This window comes from Cryptotermes secundus, unplaced genomic scaffold (assembly GCF_002891405.2).
Source record: "Cryptotermes secundus unplaced genomic scaffold, Csec_1.0 scaffold1282, whole genome shotgun sequence".
Taxonomy (NCBI): Eukaryota; Metazoa; Arthropoda; class Insecta; order Blattodea; family Kalotermitidae; genus Cryptotermes; species Cryptotermes secundus.
In genome coordinates, this window is record NW_019726248.1 from 23,106 (window position 1) to 48,528 (window position 25,423).

The 25,423-nt window shown below is 39.7% G+C and overlaps 1 protein-coding gene across 1 annotated transcript in view; it reads right to left on the bottom strand.

Moving 5' to 3' along the window:
- Positions 1-1,115: 1,115 nt before the first annotated feature.
- Positions 1,116-25,423, bottom strand: part of LOC111864145 — a 50,525-nt gene continuing 26,217 nt past the window's right edge. Inside the window, exons 2-8 of the mRNA XM_023851199.2 lie at positions 9,211-9,312; positions 7,852-7,955; positions 6,496-6,629; positions 5,430-5,657; positions 4,450-4,597; positions 3,043-3,187; positions 1,116-2,599 (exon numbers count right to left, since the gene is read on the bottom strand). Coding sequence (XP_023706967.1) covers positions 2,370-2,599; positions 3,043-3,187; positions 4,450-4,597; positions 5,430-5,657; positions 6,496-6,629; positions 7,852-7,955; positions 9,211-9,312 — 1,091 coding nt within the window. The 3' untranslated portion in view covers positions 1,116-2,369. The remainder of the gene's footprint in view (positions 2,600-3,042; positions 3,188-4,449; positions 4,598-5,429; positions 5,658-6,495; positions 6,630-7,851; positions 7,956-9,210; positions 9,313-25,423) is intronic.

Here is a 25,423-nt window from a genome sequence, read left to right on the forward strand (position 1 = left end):
GTTAAGAGAGGCTGACATTTGTGTGGGCTTCACAAATTAAGACAATATGCCTAGAACTTCTTGACAGTGCACCTGTCTTGTTTCAGTTAATATATATAGTTACCTAGAAAGACACTAATACTGCCAAATGGTTCACAAACATAGTAATGGTTTGCGTACAAAGCCTGATGAATGCATGCTTTGCACTGAGAAATGTTAAATATTTATTGTGAAGCAACTCCAGTGATCTGTTCGTGAAAACAACATCCATAAGGGATAATATACAACTTCACTGAAGAAATCACTCTGATTCACAATTCTTCAAATATGTCAGATTTTAACTGCAAAAGATAACCCAGAATTTTTCTCCTGGTACTGATATGGATCATGTGAAGACGTAACAGACACATTTTAATCATGTTTTACTTGTGACATGGCAGCAGACGGTGATATAATTATGGTACCAGATGGCAGCACTGGTGTTCACTGTTGTATGAAGCAGTAACTTACCCGCTGTGTACTGAGCACTGAAGGCTCCAGTCTGCTAGTGAGCATGCATGCACAGTGCTTATGAAATAGCTTGTGAGTGAAGGTGAATTTGTATTATAATAAAAGTTAACACCAAACCTGATAAAGGAAACAAAAGTTTGGATCCAGTCTATGCATTTTATGTGGCAGCCTACTGAGGCAAGTTGTCATGTCTTTAAACATGTTAATACCCCTACTTTCTTAAGCAAAATTTCAGAATTATTTAACAGACTTGGCTCATTCTGGTCTGTCATACTAGCAGTTCCATCCAGTGTCATTAATTTATAAAAGTTGTATTTCAGTATTTCATATCCTTAACATGCTTCGGTCTAATTGACCGTCTTCAGAAGAACACTATCAACATTTAGGAAACCACTATTAATGTAGTTTCAAGGAATAACTTTTATATATCAATGACTCTGTAATAGTGTTTTCCTAAATGTTGATCCTGCCCATCTGAAGATGGTCAATTAGACCGAAACATGTTAAGCATGTGAAATACTGGGATACAACTTTTACAAATTAATCACCCTGGATGGAACTGCAAGTCATTTTATATTATTTAACAGAAGTCATAAACGAAATAGTGGTGCTTTTAATTTCTGGAACAAACTGTACTAATTATCATACTGACACTACATTACAACCCATTGTCATGATATACACAAGAGAAATATAAGCTGATAATTTTTTGGGGGGGGTGGAGTGAAAGATGCTGCTGGAATCATAAAAATATTCATCATAACATATATGTAGGAGAATATTACTGTTTTAAAAGCCAAAAGCACAATACATGTTCCAAAAATTATGTCTTGGCCAAGAGTTTTGCTGTTTGCTAACAGTGGTGAACATAACCAAATATTCTGTCTCTAGTCTTCATATTGGGATCATCAATTGAACATATTTTATATTGAACCCATAACATTCTGTGACCTAGTCTGCTACACATAAGAAGATGGTTATGGATTCTAGTGTAGTACATAAACTATTGTTAAAATATTTTGCATATAAAAGGGAAATAATTGAAATTATATCATCCATTTATAGATTTTTAAAATTCCCATGCTTTGGTTAGGATTGTACTGTAGTATTATATAAGATTTAAATTGAATTTAGCATACCTCCCATAGGGTTCATTAAAATGTGCATTTATGAGGCATGTAGCAGTGTCCAGTTATCTAATACTATCCCCTCATTGTTCCATTTCTTTGTCACAAAGAAAATTTTACCCACAAGATCAGGCAATATATTCTGGAAAAAAACTGCAGCATCACATGTACTACCATGCACAGTAACAGACTGGGTACATTTTAAAATGTTCTGCTGGTAATGTAGTCGCACTTACGCACAATGGGAATTTCTAAGGCAGTGTAAATGTATTCACATATTGCTTCAGTCTATGGTCCATGTGTCAAGCTTTTTAAATTGACTTTCATGCCAATTCTAAGTCAGAAGTATTTCAAATATTTTAAATTTTTCCTGCAATCTTTGTAAAAAAAGAAAAAAGAAAACTTATTCTGAAGATGAAGGTCTCCTGGGATGTGACACTGTGTAGTTTGGTAGAAACATACCAAAATATCAGAGGAAACTGCTGTCACCATCCTCAGTCTGATCACAGCATCGCATCCCAGAAGACAAGAATCTTGGCAGTGACCATGATGAGAAACTCAATGTTCCCAAGAATTCATGTTTAGCAGGGTCTCTTGCTTTGTAATATGGCATCCAACTGTGGAAATCCTGAAGACAATTGTTCCTCTCTATAACATGTACTTGCAAATGGACAATACACAGACTTAAACCTCAGGTTTGTAGGTGCAATAACCAATGCACAACAAATCAGTGCTCAGCAGTGGTAGTGTAGCTTACTGCATTAGCAGCAGACACATCACTGTCCCTATGGCAAGCATCCATGCAGTGTACGTGGTCGCTGTGTTTCCTTCATGTTCAATGACAGTGTAACGCAGTTCCTCACGAACCTCCTCAGTCTTGACCTGCAGGTGTTGTTCCCTGGTGTCAGGTTGCTCTTGCAAGCTGGTACCATTGATGTCAACTTGCTCAGACCGTGACTGGATCACAGACCCACCAAGTTTGCCTGCAATATCAGCAACAGAATAGGATGAATCTTGAAGTCTAACAGATGTATCTATAAACTGCTAAATGTACTGGATATCTTCTGCCTTCTTATATTGATTAAAGAAACACAAACATTTCAGAAGGTGGCTCTGCTTCTGTCATGAGGTAAAAGTATAGAATCCTCTTCTGTTGGGTCCAGCAGATGAAGCTAATCTCTATCCCTGGGGTTGATCTTAGATCTATCTGTTGATCTCAGGACAGTAGGTTTCCTACATTACATTACAATACATTGCATTGCATTCCATGAATCAAACGTTAGTCAAAATGACTGTAAATCACCTGATTACTCTTTCTGCCACTACACACACTGGTATGTAATTTGACCATTGCAAGTTTTGACTGCGCACTTCAACACACTAAGGTGAAATCAATATAATGCATTAAAATCAAATGTTCTACTACCTTTTTCAAGAAGGTCATCATCTTTGTAGTCAACCCTGATATACGTAGACATGGTGACTTCAAATACTTTATTTGGGTCAGCAGGAATGGATGACACTTCCCTGCGTCTGCGCCCATATCCTGTCTGACCATTGCTGCACTCCACCTGCACAAATCAAATCACAATTTCAGTTTAACCCCTTCAGTGACAAAAGAGGTATTGAACTCGAGCCGCCACAGTGGAAAGCCAGCGACTAACCACTTGAGCTATGGCGCAGCCTTGTAAGGCTAAAACCTCACCACCATCTGCGATCCAACTGTCTAGAAAATGTGGGAGCCTCGATTTCTCACAACTTTAAGGGCCTCCATAGCCTGTTACAGGGAGAGCTTTACCTTTCATTTTTTTTACCAATAGCAATATTTCTTTTATGTATCCACAGCTTTTAATTTTTTAATCATAGGTAAAAATTAGTAGCCTCAATACCAAGAGATTCATATTTGCTAGGAATATGGCTGTATTGGCATCCGACACTGGTATTCCATCTTTCAGGTTATTATTACTGTCAGACCTTATGTGACACTTTCATATTTTCTTGCCTACTTTTAAACATGTGTTTACATATTCTTCTGTGTTTAGTGAAGGACTAGGCAACTTTGGCTTCATTGAGTGCTAATAATTGCTGCAGTTCAACTAACCCTCATTTTCCCACAAAGTGGCTTTACCCTCATGTTGGAAAGGAATTGCTATTAATTGGAAAATATGGTATGCCAGTTCTTAAAATAAGTGTATGTCGAAGGATTAAGGAAAAGAACAAAACATAAGAATTTTCTTAGAAAGAATACTACAAAGTTGGATGAGTCACACAAAGAGTGGTTTAAGTTCTGACTATCACAAACCATTCATCATTAAACAAACTATTTGTTTCACTCAACTCTTCAGAAGTCTGTAGGTTTCTTTTTTGCAATAAGCCAAAAGGGAGGATTTGCAAAATATGTTGTTGGCCTTGGAGTCACTGTAAAATATAAAGAGATTCTTCTAGTTAACTGTGGGGTTTCATATGAAGTATTACTCCATATGCTCTCCACTGGATACAAAATGTATTGTGGATTAATTTGGATTAATTTATATAGTGTAGTTAATTACTAGAAGCATGGTTCTTAGACAACGTACAAAGGATGTACATACGTATGTCAAAAGGATAAAAATAAAGAAGAGGAAGAAGAAGAATAAGGGTGATGAGAACAATAATTTTACTGCAGTATGATAGTAACTATGTGGTGTAGGGTCTTGGGACCCAGTCTAGAAAATTTAATCAAATTTCCTGCGGCCAAGGAAATGCTAATTAATGAATGCGGCAAATCCTGCAACACTAATACATGTTAGTGAAATGTGAGAGTGTCATTGGTACTGACTTCAGAGAAACTTACCCCTCTGCATTTATCCAGGCAAACATTCACCGTACCCTTGAATTGTACATAGGTGGACTCTGGGAATTTGAATGCACGGAACTTGGCTGACAGAAAGTCCCCATCGACAGTGTTAAAATTCTCAAACAAGTATGGGTCTACTGAGCACCTGAAAAACAATGTAATATTGATACATGTACATACTAACGAAACATTTCAGAACTGTATATATTTAACTCCTTGAAGAATGGAATTCATATAACAGAACAGTGACACAACATAACCTACTGAAGATGGCTTCTCTGTGCTGCAATATACTGAATCTTCACACACTTTAAATGATGTCTGTGCATTGGTGGTGATCTACTCACCCAATGAAGGTCATTTTTACCCATTTCAAAATTTGATGCATCTACATTAGAATTATCCCATTACATCCCTCTATAAGGATTGTCCGGCTCATCCACTGACAAAGCTCACACAAGCCTATATGCCACCCAATTCAATGATTAACCCCCACCATACTTGCAAGCAGGTCAACTTACTGAAAACTTTATTATAATTATAATTATATCACTGATTATAATCAGTGACACAAATATTCAGACACTGGTAAAGAATGTAATTTGCCTTGTAGTTCTTAAAGCAGTTCTACTTACATTGTTGCATAAAGTGTTTAGGTTACTGCCAATTAATGATCATAATATGAAAGAAAGCACCAATAGACCGCTGTAGGTCATGTGGCAAAGGCCGAGAAGGCCCACCCCTTACACATTCAACAATTATTTTATGACAAGAAAAATGAAAAATGGTTTGTTAACCATGCCACCCCTCATATCATACTGCCAGAGACAGCTACTTGGTTCACCCACAATGTTGCACCAGGCCTGTCCATTGAAGATGACTTTTACCAGCTTTGAATTACAGTGAATTTGCTTTGGAATTAGTCCTTTATCCCTTATTATGTCTCTGTACCGGGACTGTCCTACTGCCCTACTCACCCATTAAAGATGATGGTCTCTTCTTGGGACTTGGTGTCAGTCACCTGCATGTAGCTCACTAGCAGCCCATACACTGGTGCACTTGTCTTATCCAGGAATATTTCCATCTGCAGTGCGGTACCTGGGTTCACATTAAGCTCCCCTGTAACCAGCTGTCCTCCTTGGCGTACCCCAACACCCAGCATTGGCACTGGGGCAGACCCATTAACCTCATAGAGAACCAACGCCCTGGAAGTGTTAACACACATGAAATAAGAAATATTATTTATGTTCAAAAAAGGAAGGACGTGGAACAGAGGTATATCTCCATGTATTTTTAACAATGGCACTAGATGGAGGTGAGTGATCGACTTCAAAACAAGATTTGGAATGTATGTGTACAATACATATCTGGTACACACATTTCGTTTCTTAATAATTTTAAAATTAAGTGATTCACACAGAAATGTTCTATGAACTAGTAAGTTGGAAAGAACAAATGAGAAGAAAAAGCAACAGAAAAATATATATTTCCCAAATTGTTCCTCAATGAATGAAAAAAGTTAAATTTCCTATTTATTTCTGAAGACTGCAACACATGCCATCAATGTCATCTATGAAGAAATGTGTCCCCCCCCCCCCAAGAAAGAATGGAAATACTCGGATGTGAAGAAAGTGGGAGGGTATAAACATTTTAAGTTTTGTTGTTATGAACAGTATTAGAAGTGCACAGAATGTGCTTTTTTTTTTAGTCTTATTTTCTTCAATGTTCAACATTCTTTCAATTTTGATAATAACACAAAACTCCAGTTTAAGGTTTATTTTGGGATAAATGGGTTTGAACACTGAAATCAGAACATCTTAAATGGACATAATGTAACACTGGGGTTATCAGCTTGGAATTAATGGAATTTAATATTAATTGTGAAAAACTAAGAAATGTTAAATGGGTTCAACTGTATAATTAGCTTCAGTGAGTGGAGGCTTTTTAGAATACAACCACAAAACCATTCCATCCATTCAACATGTAATGGGGGAGGTCTATATGTAATTGTAAGCGGTTCTGCAAGAGTATGGTGTTACTTACTCGGTTTCCTTGAAGCCTGCAGGCAACACATTTCGCTTTTCCCTATGTTGTGTTGTGACACACTTGACTAAAATCACTTGTTTTGGGAGGTTCAAATCCTCGACCACCACTCGATGATAATAAACAGACTGTCCCTGTAGAACAACACATTCTCAGTTACTGTAGTGATAATGCACTACATTACAGCACACACATGAAATAGGAGGAACTGATATATCTTGCAGCACTGTGGAAAGTAGCTGGTGACAATCTCAGTACTTGTACTCATATACTTGACACTTCAGAAAGGGCTTACCGGACCTAGTGAATGCATTAAAAAAGTGGTTCTGGGTAACACAGAATTCATATTAACTGGGTAAGATCCAGAAAGTTTATGCAGTGGTGGCATTTAGAAAGATAAAGACACATAAAAATTAGAGTTTGTAATATCAAATTTCACAGCAACTTCATTGGAAATTTAATATAAAATGTCCTTAATAATGAAACACTTGGTTAGAAAACTGTTGAAAGTGTTGTTCTGTGATTTTGGTGCACATTTCAGCACGTTCTTGTCAGTCATTTCAGCAATACACTGTACTTAGAGGTTAGGAAATAATAAAATTGAAAATAACGTGTCCTAAGAAGGACTGCTTGCAGGCAATGGGCAAAGTATGATTTTGAGGACCCTGTTCTCTTTAAGTTTCCCTTTTAGAAGCAACCTTACAATATGACAGCAGTAAAAAAATGCAATTAAATTGGCCTAACCCTTCCAGCCGCACTATGGCCCTGGGGTTCATTCATCCTCTAACAGAAATGAGTACCAGGAATTAATTAAACAATTTTTCTGGGGAGTAAAGCACAACCAGCGCATAAGGCTGACAACCTTACTGCCACCTTTTAGCCGATTGTCTAGATAATGTGGGACCCTCAATGTCTCACAACCCTACGGGTCTTCACGGTCTGGTACAGGGACAGCTTTACTTTTACTTTTTTATTAACAAAAGAAAAAAAGAATAATGAAATATTAATAATACATGATCTAGAACTTATTTTGGTCTAAAATTATTTCAAACTTACTATAATATACACTGAAAGTCTTCAGATATTCAGAAATAGTTTTGGGAAAGTTTAATACTCACATAGTATGCCCCCCCAAAAAAATCTTTGCATACAGACCGATTATCCTGACGGGTCTTTATGAATTTTCCCAGTCCCTCCAGGCAAATGCTTGGATAATACCTCAAATCAGACAATGACCACTTCATTCCACAGTCATTCACATTCATCATTAACCAATTATCCTACCATTCAACGCTATACAGTCTAAATTATCAACATAATCGTTAAATAAATGCCTCACAGCAAAGCAGTACACACAGTTAGCTGGTTGTGTATCCTAGTGACACCACACCGGAACACATCAGTGAGTGAAAGTCGGAAGGTTGCCTTGTTTTGTTCCAACTCTGGGTGACAGGCCTTGTCTGCAAGAATGATAACAGTCTTTGGAGAAATTCACAGAATTCTAATTTGTGGAACACTAGGTTCATCACGTGACATCAAATTCTCACAGCAGTGAATATGAGATTGCCGCCTTCTGAAATATAACATCCTGTAGTTTGGCTGATCATTACCAATGTTTTTCGTGGACCTACCACCTCCAACTTCAGAGTAACTACTCTGCTCTATACAATCTAATTTACCCTGAAAATGGAGGTAGAACATTCCTCAGAAACGTTGGTAACAGTCTACTAGAACATACGGTGTCATATTTTGGAAGAAAGTAATATTCACTAAAATCATCAACTTCACCTTCGTAAAGTTGTCATGATTCTTAATTAGGCACAACCCCATGAAGACATTAAGACTTATCAGGAGATGGAGGTACAACTCCACGCATTCTTAATCTCAGTACTACTAGAGGGAGGAGAGTGGACAATTTCATGCTCTTGCTGCTTTACTTCTAGAGAAACATTAATTTCTAGTCTAGAAGAGAAAAATCTCTTGCCTTTGCCAGGAATCAAACTTCAGTTCCTTGTTCATACTCTTGCCTTCATTAATTAATTTGACATAGAAAAAATAAAATCAGTTAAACTATATGTCAGATATTTAGTTTAGTATTAGCAGTTTGGCCTTTTGTTTACATATATGTTTTTAATTTGACACTGACCACAAATATGATACAATTTCTAACACTTGGTCTTATTTCACACTAAAATCCTTTCACATATTCTAAAGGAAATGATATCTCCCCACTAAAATAGCACTGAATCTGTAACACGTTTCAGAGTCCATACCATCCTTTTCATGAATTACTAATTCTTCCAACTTTTCAGTGCAAACAAACACAAGAATGTATTATTTATATATAATTTAGATCGCCTTCATGTTTCAAATGGTTAATTAAAAAAAAATACAGAAATTACTGAGGTCAATCTCAATTTTCTTGCAGTTGTTGTGGTATGAAAACATGTACAAGTCATAAATTATCTATTCCATCTGTTTCTGTGACTTTCTTTGAGAGTTTTACCATATACTGGCTCCTCTTGCAATATAAAATGCTATTTAATATTGTTTGAATATCTACAAACACCAAATTTGTTTCATACATTTCTATAGGAATCAATGGTATAAAAAATAATGACAATCTGTTCACTCAAAAATGAATATAAATCATAACCAATCATATTAGTAACTCTGTAGCAAGAAATTAAAATTTGATGTGGTGTCTTGCCTTACCTGGGAAGTTTTTAAGCTGCTCTAGATAGATATTACTAGTGCTCTCTGTCCGCACTAGTTCCACCAACATGGTATTCTCTGAGCATTTTACCTTATAGTGAACTGCAAAAAAAAAAAAATGGAAGAGGTATTAGCCATGTTATTATTTTGTATAATTAAAGTTACACACCCTGCAGCATACGCAATTAGTAACCTCAAGAAAACACAACCTGTTTGCATCAGCATTATGTAGTAGAAGTAACTGTACAGGGATATCATGAAATAACATTAAGAGTTTCAGTAGTCAATAAAAATGAGGAGAGGAATACTGCAGCAGACTATGCTTCAGAAGGCAGAATATGCACAGATAACTGGACAAGTGTTTTCAAAATGGAGATTTGTGTTCAGTGTCCAGGGACAAGCTACAATTCAAAATTGTAATATTTATAAATGATACATATTGAAAGCTTTCACCGCTGACATGTATTTTGAGATTCCAAACGATTCCATGTTATTAATGTTAAGAGTGCTAGCTAGTATGCCAAACATATGTGTTTCCTTAAACTGTAATCAATGTAATATCTTTGCTTCTCTCTCTCTCTCTCTCTCTCTGGAGCTTGGCCGATTTTTCAGCTTCATAATCCTATACACAGTCGGTAGGACTCCTTGGATGGGGGATCAACCTGTCACAAGGGCTCTACCTCACACAGAACAACAGAAATACAGAATAAACGCACACAGATACACATGCCTTGAGTGGGATTCGAAAGCACGATCCCAGTGTTCAAGCGGGCAAAGACGGTTCATGCCTTAGACCAAGCAGCCATTGTGATCAGCAGTTACCACAATCACTCAAACTATTTCAGGCTGTAAGATTACTATTTTAAAGTTTCCTAGCAGTGGGTCTGAAACAGGGTCCACTCAGCCTCGTGGGGATAATTTAGGAACTATTTCAAGGAAATAGCGGCTCCGGTCTAGATAACCGAGGTTAACGGCCGCGGGGATCCGTTGCGCTGATCACGTAACAACCTCTATCCGCAAAAGTTGGCACTAACTTAGCCAACAAGCGGCGGTCGCTCGGTCGGTAGAGTTCGCTTTTGGATTACAGGCCACGGAGTTTTAAATGTATTAATCTAACAAAATTCGCATATTTTCAATCATCAGACATCATACAACATTTCAAAACTCCGTATTGAATGTTGCTAAAGTTCTTCCGTCTTACAAGTTCCCACCACCAACATATTGATACCGATAATGACATTGGGTAAGAAACAGTAACTCCAGATAATAAGGTGCTTCCAAGGGAGCTAATAGTTACTCAGTTAATCAAGAAATTTTATGGAACTCAATCATTCATTACCACGTTCTCAAGAACCCATCACTGGTCCCTATCCTGAGACAAATGAATCCAGTACATAACATGTCATTATATTTCTTAACGATATATTTTAACCATGATTTATGCTAACCGTCTTACAGTGCACACACTTCTTCACCTTACTCTTCTCTTTTGTACTGCAAGTTTCATCACTAATGTGACATCTTCAGGTGCGTTTTCTCTATGCACGTCTAACTACTGCAGTGCATGCCCTGATGTCTTCATATTAAAATGACTAAAATATATATTCATCATGTATAATAATAGATTTCAAATATTAAAACTTTTCAGGATTCATCATCCTTACGTCGTATCTCAATAGGCGAATCACGCCAATCCTCCTCTGTGGGAGCACTCTTCCTACATGCATGTGTGTATCTGTAACGTGAAATTGTTATTCATTAATACCACATTCTGACTTTTATCTGTTACGTGTGGTTTTATAATGTTTAATGTGGTATTAATGAATAACAATTTCACGTTACAGATACACACATGCATGTAGGAAGAGCGCTCCCACAGAGGAGGATTGGCGTGATTCGCGTATTGAGATACGGCGTAAGGATGACGAATCCTGAAAAGTTTTAATATTTAAAATCTATTATTATACGTGACGAATATATATTTTCGTCATTTTATATGAGGTCATCAGGGCATGCAATGCAGTAGTTAGACGTGCATAGAGAAAACGCACCTGAAGATGGCACATTAGTGCTGAAACATGTAGCGCAAAAGAGAAGCGTAAGGTGAAAGTGCACTGTAAGACGGTTAGCATAAATCATGGACATGATTCAGTGCAACAGGACGCTAAAATATAACGATATATTTTAATATTATCCAACCACACAGATCTTCCAAATGGTCTCCTTCATTCAGGATTTCCTACCAAAACTCTGTAAGCATTTCCCGTCTCTCCTGTGCATCTTTCATGTTTTGCCCAACATATATTCCCTGCTTTCATCAATCTAATAATGTCTGGCAAAAGTACAAATTATTGAAGTTACTCATTATAGGATTTTCTCCAGCCAAGAGTTAATTCCCCCTTACCAACATAAGCATTTCCTCCAGCACCCTACTGTCATATAAAAAACAGAAAAAGTATTGTTTGAACTAATTTTTGTTTTAGTTGCCTTGAAAGGCAGGCAAGATGACAATAGATTCTAGAATGAAACTAGATACAATAATGAACACTTGTGAAGAGATAAACAAAATATATTGTTTTTAGTGTAACATTTCAAGACTTGCTTAGAGGGAAGAACAATAGCATGACTGGAAGACTACGGTTCCCAGAGGCTCGTAAACGATTGAAGTCCTAATGTCTTAAATTAAGTGTTTGAACGTCTACACAAATGAAAGGAATTGTTGTGTAATTGTGGTTTAATGACATAATTATTCTTAATGTGTAAGGCTCATCATACTAGTGATGAAGGAGTGGGGAGGAGATGAGGAAAGGTAACAACTGCATAGGGGCTGCTCGTTTCCATGCACAACGGAGATTTATCTCCTAATCAGAAGCATTTACGGATTGACCACAGTTGACCATGACCGCATATCCGGTTTGTGGTACTATGTTGTAACAATCGTAACAATCGAGATGATGATGGACGCAGTGGCTGCTTGTAGCAAGTTGCATATCGTTCACAGCAGTTTAGTTTCTTCCCCCTTGACACTACAGCCCCAGTGGGCCTAGGCCTACCTCCATGAACTTCTCAGTTCACTTCGGTTTTCTAGATCTTACACATTCGGTAGGACTCCTTGGGCGGGTGATCAGCTCGTCGCAAGGCCTCTACCTGTACACAAACACAGAAAAACGCACACAAACAAACTAAACATCCATGCCTTCAGTGGGATTCGAGCCCATGATCCCGGTTTCCAAGCGAGCGAAGACAGTACATGGCTTAGACCGCTCGGCTACCGTGACATTCCTCTAATAATTTGAGTTCAAAGTAAAAAAGTATTCACCCTATAATTACTAATTAATTTCCATATGACGTATTTAAAATGCAAATGGCAGTTGTTAATATTTATTAAAATGAACAAACTACAGTTCTAACCTTTTAATGTGGGAGACTGCAAGTAGACATTATCCTAATATTGAATTTGGTTCACAAAATTACACTTCCTTGAAATGAATCAGAACCACTTGATGAATGTACAGATGCACTGAAAAAAATATTGGACCAATATTTTAGGAAATGTTTGTTTATTTCTGCCCCAATAATCAGCTTATTAATTATGAAGAGTTATTTGTTCCTGTTCTTATAATACTCGTATTCTGAATCCTTTACCACTTATGAAGAGCGGAGGTTGTAATAATATTTCACGCCCTGGACGCTGTATGTCACTCTTGCTCTTCTTCAATTGCGAATTAGATGCATTAGCCTACTCCTACTATAGACCTCCAACCTCAAATGCCATTGAAATCCATGAACTAACAGACAAACATGCCGGTCACAGTAGCCGAGCGGTCTAAGGCATGCACTGTCTTCGCTCGCTCGGAAGCCGGGATTTTGGGTTCGAATCCCACTCGGGGCATGCATGTTTGTGTGCGTTTTTCTGTGTTTGTCTACAGGTAGAGGCCTTGCGACGAGCTGATCACTCGCCCAAGGAGTCCTACCGTATGTGTAAGATCTAGTAAACGGAAGTAAAACGGAGAGTTTCATGAAGGTAGGCCTAGGCCCAAAATTGGGGCTGTAGCGCCACAGGAAAAAAAAACAGACAAATATAAGCTACCCATCATGCATTCATTTTATGTGTAGCGTATAAATACCGCATAAAATATACTTCACATTTTGTCCTTAGCATTTTCGTTTCACTGTGTCATCCAATTACCTACTTCCCTTGACAATGGCTCATAGAAAACACGATCTGGCTTGGATGTCATGTATTATCAATGCTGAAGTAGTCGTAACGCATGAAATTTTTATTTGACTCGAAACATGTATACTATATCTTTATATTTCTAGTCGTGTAAAAAAGAAAATTTCTTTTGTTCTTCGTGCAGTCCATATAATGTAAAGCTTAGAACAGCTGCAAAACTGTGTAACATCTGTGCTTGATTATGATCCTAGAAGCGACACATATCAAGCTCAATGGAATTCATGAATGTTACGTTTTGATTGTTACAAAATATATGAAAAATAATGTGTTAATATAAGGGTATGATTTCAAGTATGTAAGAAAAGGCTTTTTATACACTTTGGCGCAATACATCAGGTGCAAGAAACAGTTTGTATAGTAAGCAACATCAGTTACAGAATAAAGATCATTGCCAGACCGAACATGTTTTTTTTATTGTTAGTGGGGTGGGACTAAGTCCCTTGTACTGCGACCACTTCTGGCCTATTGTACCAGCCCCAGATGATAGGTGAGGGTGATTGTGGAGCAACTGGTAGAATGACGATTGGCAGAGGAAACCGAAGTACCCGGAGAAAACCTGCCCCAGCGCCACTAAGTCCACCACAAATCCCACTTGACCAGACCCGGGATCGAACCCGGGCCGCCGCGGTGGGGACCCAGCGACTAACAGCTTCAGCTATGGCGCGGCCTGACCGAACACGTTAGTGTTGCAATCAGTTAATAATTCCAGGACAAGAAGTTGGATGCAGAGAACAAAATTGGCGAAGGCGGTGGATGTATCATGATCTTTATACCAAATTCTTCAGCTATTTGTTGGAAAATCTTATTTCCAATCTGCAGATGTAATGTCGTGGACAATTAATTAGGGTATCTTTTCTTGAATTGTGGTGAGCAGAACTTTCAGCATACGTGCATTGTACTCGTCCTTTATTCCTTGGCCTTTGGGCACACATTTATTGTAAATGACAGAGATTCTGACAAAGTAACAAAGATGCAAATATTTCCCATTCATCGGGGAGAAACTTTCGTTCTGAAGTCGCTGGTTGAGCAAAATTTAGGAGTTTGCTACGTGATTGAATCAGGGAAGCAGTGAATCATTACAACTAGTGACTTTGTCCATAAACCTATGTAACAAGCTGTTACATATTTTTGGCCCATTCGCAAATCCGTTATAGGAATTTGAAGTAGTGTTCCGCTCTTAGAACTCCGAATGCAGACTGCGGATCCTGAGGGTTACGAAACGCCTATTGAGCTGCGCACGCGCGAGACAGGAAACTGCAATAAAAATGATGACTAGTCTTGTCTGGTGAAACAAGTTCAGTTCTGTTATTCGCCCCCCCCCCCCGTCTCAGGTACAATGTCCGAGTTGTTTGTGTTCCTTGTGTTTTGTTACGTCGCTAACAGCAAGAGACATTTTAACCCAAAATAAATAAAGATTTGAAGTAGGGGTACTCATGTAATTTAAGTAGATGTTTAGCGTCCCTTCTCAAGTTTGGGAGCCCAAGAAACAAAAACCTGCTACAGTAACTACTATGACATTTTAATTTTAAGTTCGTGTTTTCAATTAAATACGAGTAATATGACAGGTCGTTACATTGGCAAATTTCAGCAATGAATTTTGACTTTATTTCATCATATTTGAGGACACCGCCAAAACGAGAAAAGAAATAAGTTTACTGATCATGTTGGACCCCAGTTTTTTGTGCCATTTATTTCTATGTTTGCGTGATAGTGATTCGCCTTTTCGTCTGCGCCCGGAGAGGTTCCAACTTCATAACGTTCTAGTTCCACCTGTGGGAACAATAGCTGCATTTGAAAGGTATGTGGAAAGCAAAATCAACTTTAGGCCAGCTTCTGGAGCCAGCAACACCAAGGTAATATATCTCTCACGTCAGTTATCACCAACAGGAGGAATGCATGGCCCCCTACACAGACGAACTAACACGGCAACTGTAGTTGCTACTACCGCCGCAGGGCGCCACTAGTCGGGTCACTCACCGCACCGCATTGAACATTTCAAACATTCGCCAGTCGCGATTCATGACACTAATAGTTTATCTCATAAACATAAAGGAAAAGTTGTTCCTATGCTCGATTACGCTCCAGGCCAAGAAGACGTGTGGGGAAATGCAGGTATGCTCCATGTACTAAACTAGGCACTAGACGGAGATGAGTGGTCAGCTTCAACACCCCCGGACATATTAACCCTGAGGAAAAAGGTCCACAGATTCGGTTTGGACACTGTCGGAAAAGCTAAATCTCTTTCCCCTGCCAGGAATGTAACTGGGTTTTAATTGGAACTGAAGAGGTTTCAAAGGCAGAGATGGAAATGACTTTGAGGTCTAGGTAGGCGCTCCAGTTTAGAGCTAGACACTCCAGGTCAGTGGAATAGCATCAGGAATGTCCAACTCCTGTTATAAAAGGAATTATTGCGGCGCAGGTTGAAGAATTCTTTCCAACGGTAATCATTGTTGGTAAAAATAGTTACGTCTTAGATTTCTATAAACAGGTTTCTTGCAATGAGGCCTTCTGGAACCAAGTACACGGCGTCTATCCGCTTCTACCAAAATTTATTTAATACGAAATTGAACGCAGGATCGGAAAATATTGAAAAGTGGATTTGTGGGCTTAGGAAGAAATGTCCGTTCACATTCCTGATGGCAGCAGTGAAAGTGAGAAAATAAGTCACGTGACTTTAAGTGAGCATCTGTACTTAGTGAGAGACATGGCCATGTGACAGGTGCCACCAGAAGCATTCGTCTCCGTTCCATCAGGTGAAAGTAGGACAAGTCGACATAGCCATGCACTATTGGAACTGACGTCAACCGTACCAGTAGTACCAACATAAATAATTTATTTTTCCCACTACTCCTTTCCTTTCTTTGTTCGCCTTTTTTTAAATTCGCTTAGTGGGGGATGGAGTCCAACTGGGTCCACTCGGCACAGCGGCTATTGATTGGCCTATTGTAGCCTGACCCGGGTGATTATGATGATGGAGAATTTGGTGGAATAAAGATTGGCAGGGGAAAACGAAGTACTTGGAGAAAACCCGCCCCAATGCCACTTTGTCCACCACAAATCCCACTTGACCAGACCCGGGATCGAACCCGGGCCTCCGCGGTGGGAAGCCAGCGACTATCCGCTTGAGCTATGGCGCAGCCTCATATTCTGTTAGTGAAATATTTGTTTACTTGCCTTCATTCTCAAGAATATGTGTGCGCCTACAACGCTGTCTGTCGGGTCACTGTGTTGCCCAGTTGGCATGCATCTTGAACCGTATGTGTTTACTTAGTTTCTGTTCGGGTTTCGAACAAAATACTGATTACTGATGTAGGCTACAGACTCTAACAGTTCAATAAAAACTTACAGTCCCTATTCGGTAATTGATCGCTTACTCGATTCAGGATATTTGACTATTTGAAATATATATTAATGTTATCGGGTTGATATACTTCAAGTTGACTCTGTAATTTCATCATAACAAGTACAGCCTTGTAGAATATCTAGAAATAAATAACGAAATTACTAGAATGAAGGCCGCGCCATGGCTCAAGCGGTTAGTCCCCGGCTTCCCACCGCGGCGGCCCGGGTTCGATCCCTGGTCTGGTCGAGTGGGATTTGTGGTGGACAAAGTGACGCTGTGGCGGGGTTTCTCCGAGTACTTCGGTTTCCCCTGCCAATCGTCATTCCACCAAATTCTCCATCATCATAATCACCCGGGGCAGGCTGCAATAGGTATATCAGTGGCCGCCGTGCCGATTGGACCCAGTTGGACTCCACCCCCCACTAAGCGAATTTAGTTTAATTACTAAAATGCACCTAATTTGTATAATTCGGTCAGAGAAACCGCGTAATAACAAAGGTTTGAGAAGATGTGGATAAAACTATGTACGAAATATCTCTATGACTTTAACTTTAAAAAGTAATACATATGAAAGGGTTGGTTGAGGCACTATGATACAAGTCGGAAGGTCGCGGGTTCAAGTCCCAAATGAGGTCATTAGATTTTTTTTAATTGACCTGATCCTTCCAGCTGCACTATGGCCCTGGGGTCGACTCAGCCTCTAACAGAAATGAGTACCAGGAATTATTTAAAAAATGTTGGGGGGAGTAAAGCGCGGGCGGCGAGTAAGGCTGACAACCTTACCGCCATCTTTGAGCCGATTGTCTAGATAGTGTGGGAGCCTCAACGTCTCACAACCCTATGGGCCTTCACGGCCTGCTACATGGATAGCTTTACTTTTACTTTTATACATATGAAAGGATACAGATAATTCTCCCACTCTGATAAAATAATGATGTAGCCCGCTGTGAGTATTAACATCAATGAAAGCCACAAGATCGCAAGACATTCTGTTCTTTATATCGCTGATGTACACACCAACAGGAGACTCGCTGGGAGGCTAAGATGCGGATGTGTGCTCTCTAAGATAAACACTGAAAGACAGCATGCAAACAGAGTGGGCCATGTATGCATTGTAGGTACAATGAGGGCAGCGGCCATATTTGTTTTAACGAAGTAAATCATTCAACCCTCGGGAAATTCCTTAGTTCCTTTCGTGTTGCTGCAGTCCGTTATTTAACTACTGAAAGAATGAATTGCATAGGAGTAATTAATCTGCCTGATTGACACAACAAAACTGCATATCTGAATCGACATATAAACTTTGTTTGTTCTGAAAAGGTAGTGGGTAGTGTGGCGTCATTTAATTTCGAGATTTATGACGTTTATATTGTGACGCCTGTGGATCGTGATTCTTTGTAATGGCTCATAAATAAGACCAAAAAAGAAATGTCCCAGATTGTCAAGTATATGTAGATGGCAAGAGAGTGATGTACTCAATTGTGGAGAAGTAACAACTGATAAATCGTTACCCGAAGGCATTAGAAAGTCTTAGTAGATTTATCATCCAGTGACGATGTTCGTGCGTAACAGATTGATCAAGAGGCAATTTATGATATCTCTTACAAAACATTTTCTCTCGTTAATGTGAAAGTGGAAGGTGGACGTAAACTGGAGGCCAGAACTCTTGATTACACAGCTAAACAAGCAATATCTTAACAAATTTTTCCATCATTTTCTCCACTGTTCGCGTTCTGCAATGACCGCAGTTGACACCAAATTATCTACCTAATAGAATCTATATATAATAAGCGTAACCATGGCAGTTTTTTTGTAGGTTTGTCGTTTTTATGGTTACCAAATGCAAACCTGATCTCAGCTACAGTGGAACCAGAAGATAGACGCAATATCACACAGTGCTTTGGACGGTATTGCAATATCTAATCTTTAATTTTATGAAGCTACCTTTCCGGAACTCTTCAAGATTCAGTGAATTCATGAATTCTAAATATCCCTCAAGGGCTATAATCTATAGATCGGTGCAAAGTTTATCCATTTGGACAAATGTCATCTTATTCGAGAATCAAACTCAATATCTTACAGTAAGAATCTAGAACGACAAATTTAACCGTGTTTTATTGCTATTATCCGTCTCCTATGAGAACGAAAAGTGTTATATGCTTTGTTTGCATGAGTTACATACATGCATCCAGTGGTTTACGCGTACTTCTCGCCCAAAGAAGCAGGCACGTCTGTTTCTCTGTACACAACACCTTGACAGCAGTGAACATGTAACGTAAATCTGTCGCTGGGCTTTATTGGTTAAGCACATATCATCAAGACTTGAAGGGAGTGTTCTCACTGTAAACATCTCGTTCGTCTCGGTAAATTTATCTCTGTACTTTATCGAGCATCACACTATAACGACTTATCAGAAAGTGGGGTGCATTTTTAGCCTTTTTTCTTTTATTGCTAGTGGGGTGGGACTGAGTTCCTTGTACTGAGGCCACTTCTGGCCTATTGTACCGGCCCCAGATGATAGGTGAGGGTGATTGTGGAGCAATTGGTGGAATGAAGATTGGCAGGGAAACCGAAGTACTCGGAGAAAACCTGCCCCAGCGCCACTTTGTCCACCACAAATCCCACTTGACCAGACCCGGGATCGAACCCGGGCTGCTGCGATTGGAAGCCAGCGACTAACCGCGTGAGCTATGGCGTGGCCTCATTTTTAACCTAGGTACTGGATGAAGATGAAGGACCAGTTTCACGCCCCGGCCACATTACCTCCGATGAAGGAGTCCCCGGTGTCCATGTGATAGGCGGCTAAATGGATCCTGGAGCTTTTTTGGCACAGTGAAGGAGAGAATATCTCTTTCCGTTTTCAGGAATCGAACCACGTTTCCTCGACTTGTATTTATTGACCTGTTGCTTTACTGGGTGATATAAAGAATAAGCCTTTAAACTTTTGTGGTTTGCTGGCTACAGATCCAGAGGTCCGGGTTCGATTCCCGGCGCTACCAGAATTCTTCTAAGAAGTAGTGGGTCTGGAACGGGGTCCACTCAGCCTCGTGAGGATAACTGAGGAGATATTTTAAGGAAAAAGCGGCTCCGGCCTAGAAATCCGAGATTAACGGCCGTGGGGATTCGTTGCGCTGTCCACGGGGCACCCTCTATCCGCTAAATTTAGCATTAATTTCGCCGACAAGCGGCGGTCCGTCGCTCGCTCGGTATAGTTCACTTGCGGACTAAAGGCCACGGAGTTTGTTTTGTTCTCACGACGATGATTGCTCATATTGAAGCTTCCTAACACCGTGCAGTTTTGTAGGTAGATGCCTCAATTTTCGAGCTTGAAGTGAGTAGGATAGGAAGTTATGCGGGTAGATTGCAGAGAAACTGGTCACTCAAGTCCAAGGGAGGGATATCTTCCCTTGCGAAAGATCTGCCTATGTATCTAACTCAGCATCAGCCACTCTAGAAATTCACAGCTTCATGTAACGCGAAATCTAATTACCGTGCCCACAAGAACCCGCCACTAGTCCCCATTCCGAGCAAAGTTAATCCAGTCCACATGCTTCCATCGTATATCTTGAGCATCTATTTTAATATTATCCTCCATCTACTACTAGATCTTCTAAGCGGACCCTCCCCTTCGGTTTTCTTAGCATGCGTGGCTCTTCTTTGTCGTACGTACAACATGTTCCGTTCATCTTATCCTCCCCAATATATATCGTCGTAATATTTGTTGGTGACACCTGTCAACATGGCGTCATTGCGCAGTAGACCATAGCAGGGACGACCATTACAACAAATGAATACAACGCTGCAGATGTTAAGGAACCATGAAACACGTTAAAGTTCAGTAGAAGCATGGCGGTAGTGGAATCCAATGTGTTGCCCAAAGATCCAATTAATATAGTGAAACTTTATGGTAATAGACAACTAATTTTTCCCTCTGTCCAGGTTGGAGCAAACAAAAAAAAAAAAACAAAACGAACTCCGTGGCCTGTAATCCGCAAGCGAACTATACCGACCGAGCGACCGCCGCTTGTCGGTGAAGTTAGTGCCAACTTTAGCTGATAGAGGGTGTCGCGTGGTCAGCGCAACGGATCCCCACAGCCGTTAATCTCGGTTCTCTAGACCGGAGCCGCTATTTCTTTGAAATAGCTCATCAATTATCTTCACAAGGCTGAGTGGACCCCGTTCCAGACCCACTTGTTCTCAGAAAATCTGATAGTGCCAGGAATCGAACCCGGAATCTCTGGATCTGTAGCCAAGAACTCAGACCACTAGACCACAGAGGCGATCCTCAGGTTGGAACTACAGCCCAAACTGCCAGATAATCGGGTATATTGTTTTTAGTTTTCTAAGCACATAGCATTGGCCACCTTATTTTCAATATATTTCTATATTATATAAATAAACTAGCCATCGAAGTTTAAGCCTCCATTTTAACGTTTCACACTTAACGCCAACAACTTCATTATAATTTGGAGAGGGTCACGTACAAAACTATGCCACATTTAGTTTCTTACAAAGTAGGATTTTACAGTATAGTAATCAGCGCCATCTCTGATCCGTAAAAGCATTCAGTGTTCGCCAAGATATATTGTGATCGAGGTAGGCTATGTCAGCATACGTCTTTTGTTTCTGTTGTCAATAAAATTCTATACCCAGCTCAATACACGTCTACATGACGTAATAGTGCCGTTATGCGGAGAAAATTGTAACTAACGGAAACAATGACGGCCATTGTATACTGTATGGTTCTTAATTAGTGGATTGAAATTTTATTATTCTGCTTATAATGCCGTCATTATTACATCACTGTGTGTTTGTCTGCCCTTTGAAATAATTTTTCAGGTCACTGGAAGGTAATATTCTCTTCATAACACAAAATAGAGAGATGCGAAATTTTGGGTTGGGAGCAACTACAGCATAATTAAAATGTAGTTATTCGGGAACGTTTCCCATATTCGCTCTCCAACCACGGTACCCAATTACTGAGCAAATATGGCTTTGAAAATATTCTTCAAAATAAATGTTCTTTCATGAAAAGAACGGCAGCTGACAACAGAGAGACCACTGCTGACTAATCCCCCAACCACTGGAATTTGTACTAACTGCAACCAGAGCGTGCTGTGATCTGTCGGTGTAATATGTTATAATAATCTCACGCAGCACCATAACTTTATTGTATACAGAAGCATTGTTACTAATTCAAATAAAATAAATTCTTCCGCAATAACCTAACCCTTGAAAGGTAAAGTTGTTCCTGTGCTTAACTAATTAAGCACTACTCCATGTAGGCGTATGGGGAGTGGATGTATAAATCCACATTTTCTTGACTTCGACACTAGCTAGAGGTGAGCGGTCAGTTTCACGCCCCGGCCGCTTTAACTCGGAGGAAAGAGCCTAGGTACCCATTTGATAGGAAGTTTGGTGAATCCCAAAGCCGGTCTAGACGACGTGGAGAAAATTCTCGCCATACCGGGACTGGAACTCTGACCCCTCGGTCGTCTAGCCCGTAGCCAGTCGTTATACCGACTGAGCTATCCCGGCTCCTTAAGCCCCCTGAGTAATAAAGAAAAATATTTTGATTCTGCCGGGAATCCAACCCCGTTTCCTATACCCAATAAGCCAGACGTAACATACAAGAAGATTAACTTTCTTCCAGACAGATTACGGGTAAAATCAAACCCAACACCGCAAGTTAATAAGGCAGGCCACGGCCGCTGTCTGCACGCCATTTGCAATTGGTGAACAACCAACAGACAACTTACTCGGTTTCAAGAGTATTCGTAAGTATTCCAGCAGATGTGCGGGAAAGCAAGTGAAGCAGTAAATGGCACTCCGAAATAAATGTAAATACATGTAAACACGCTGTTCAGCTCCAGCTGCCGCCTTAACTGGACATCGGGGTCGAATCCCGACCTCCAGTGGGCGCGACGTGATTTTACAGTTACCTGCCAGAGGTCAGTGAGGTGTGGCCGCTGTATGACTCAGCTGGAAAAAGAGAGGGATACAGCACGTACCTATTAATGGAGAAGAAAACATCGACTGCGAATGTCCTGAGGGATGGTATTTTATTTACACCAATGAACTCATACAACTCCAAAAGAGTTATAGAGGAGTTTCGGAATTATTCAAGGATATAGAGTCCATTTTTCTACATTTTGAATAAAAAAATAGACCTTACCGCTCTGGTGACCTACTCTGATATCTGAAAATATTAACAGTATGCAGACAGAATTTAATTTTGTCGCATGTTGGACAGTTTGAGTAAGAGCGCCATACCTAACTCGAATACTGTATTTCAGGAAGTGTCTGATGACGTGACTATTCTTACATGAACACGCTGTATTTTAAACCGTCTCTGTTGTCTAGTGGTCAGAGTTCGATTCCAGGCGCTACCAGATATTTTCTGAGAAGTAGTGGGTCTGGAACGCGGTGCACTCAGCCTCGTGGGAATAATTGAGGAGATATTTCTAGGAAATGGCGGCTCCGGTCTAGAAAACCGAAATTAACGGCCATGTGGATTCGTTGCGCTGACCATGCGACACCCTCTATCCGCAAAAGCTGGCACTAACTTCGCCGACAAGCGGCGGTCGCTCGGTCGGTATAGTTCGCTTGCTGTATTTTATCGTCATGCACAGCATACCATTATCGCTATTGACTTGTATTTATTTCTTAATCATAAAACCACTCACGCCATCCACCATACATCGATTTAATTAATTTAAAAAGTCGAAATGTTTCAACTATTATGTAATCATTTTCATGTTATATGCTTTGTGCAATGCAAGTTGGCGCGCTTTTGCGTTCCAAAATTTTTGTGGGTAGAAATATTGAATTAAATTGAAGATGTGATTAAAATTGATGTTTAGTGTGGCACTAAATATTCTTCTAATTCATATTTTACTGGTTCCACCGTTTCACATGCAACAAGTCTTTCCACTAGAACCTACTAAATGTTATTCACTTTCAAAATTTTACACATCACATAAATTTGAACTTTTTAATTTTTTTCACTACACATTTCGACCAATATGATCATCAAGTATTCGATATTATAGTTGAGGAAAATGCTGTGCTTCTCTTGTCGTGGTTTTTAATATATGGTCCTCTCTATGCGCATGCGTATTCCAACTGACGGGATGCTCTTCCTGCTGTGTTATACCGTGTGTCCATATTGGTCGAAACGTGTAGTGAACATTTTTTAAAAAGTTAATTTACACGCTGTGTTAAGCTTTAAAGTAAAAAAAAAACTTCTAGAAAATGTTATAGGAACACGTGTTGCGCGTGAGACGATGAAACCAGTAACAGTTGATAGGAACTGATGTGCAGCAGGTTACCACAATATTACTGTTCTTCTTAATGTCTACAGAAATAAGTGCACAAACACTGAACGTACCTCATTATATGTTTGACTTCGCAAATAAAAACTATTGTTCGGAGGTGGTAACAGTTGCAGCTTCTATGATACTACCATAGCAGGTATGTAAAAGGACTGAGAAACTCCCTTCTCGAATGTTATACAGTATTTCCAACCTCACACACTAGAATATTAATGGAACTTCTCGAACGTTTTACAGCAGGCATGTCAAACTTCAAACAGGTTGTGATCGACTTTTTAGTGTCAAAACTGCCAGTGATCTACCACCTCCTCCTATCGTCGTACTTTGCGTTAAGCAAAAATATTGGTAAAAATAACACGACGCGTGATTCTTGTTGTAAAAGCAACATACATTGAAAGTACAAACTACTTTAATACNCGAGATCGACCAAAAATAGTCCCGTGATCGACCAGTCGATCGCGATCGACGCGTTGGACATGCCTGTTGTACAGTATTTCCAACCTCACCCACTACAATAGTAATGGGACTTCTCGAATGTTATACAGTATGGCTAATCTCACAAACTATAATATTAGCTACAATAACCAATATCTGTATCTATTGATGACCACATTATTTAGATTCTGACATGGTGCCCATGGCGCACGTGATGTCATGATATCGCTGACATTTCGGAGAAACTCGTCAGGTCTGTATTCACGGTGGAAAGGCAAGCCAAGCAACATCAACAATCAAGCAGCAATCAGAGCATCTGAAATGTCGGTGAACTTCTACAGGACTACACGGCGTCATATCTTAAATGATAGTACTCTTTATTTGTAACTCGTATATTGAAGTCTTCTGAGTTATGACACCGTGTAGTCTAGTAGGTGGGTGTCAGTGTGAATCTTTATGGCTGTGTAAACCTCTGATTTTATCTACTGATGATTATCTTTGCAACTCTAGAGGAGCGCAAACAAGAACCTTCCATTCAGATTCACTTTTGGAGGCTTCTTGAATGCGTCTCAAGTTACTGACTGGAAAGGAAATACGTCTAACGGAAGTTGTCTAAACGACGAGCGTTTTACATCTTATCGCAATTCGTTACAAGCAGTGAGAAAGCGCTCGCAGTTTCCTGCATTCTTAAACAATCTAGTAGTTTACAGGGATTCTGAGCAAGACTGTGAGTTCGTGTCTTTAACCTTCATTGAAATCTCCATAATTTTCGTGTCTCACACCANGTAAGTTTTGAGGTTTTCACGTCGATGACAATGAAGAAAGTCGTCTTCTGGGTTTAGGCACCGTGTATTCTTCGTTTTG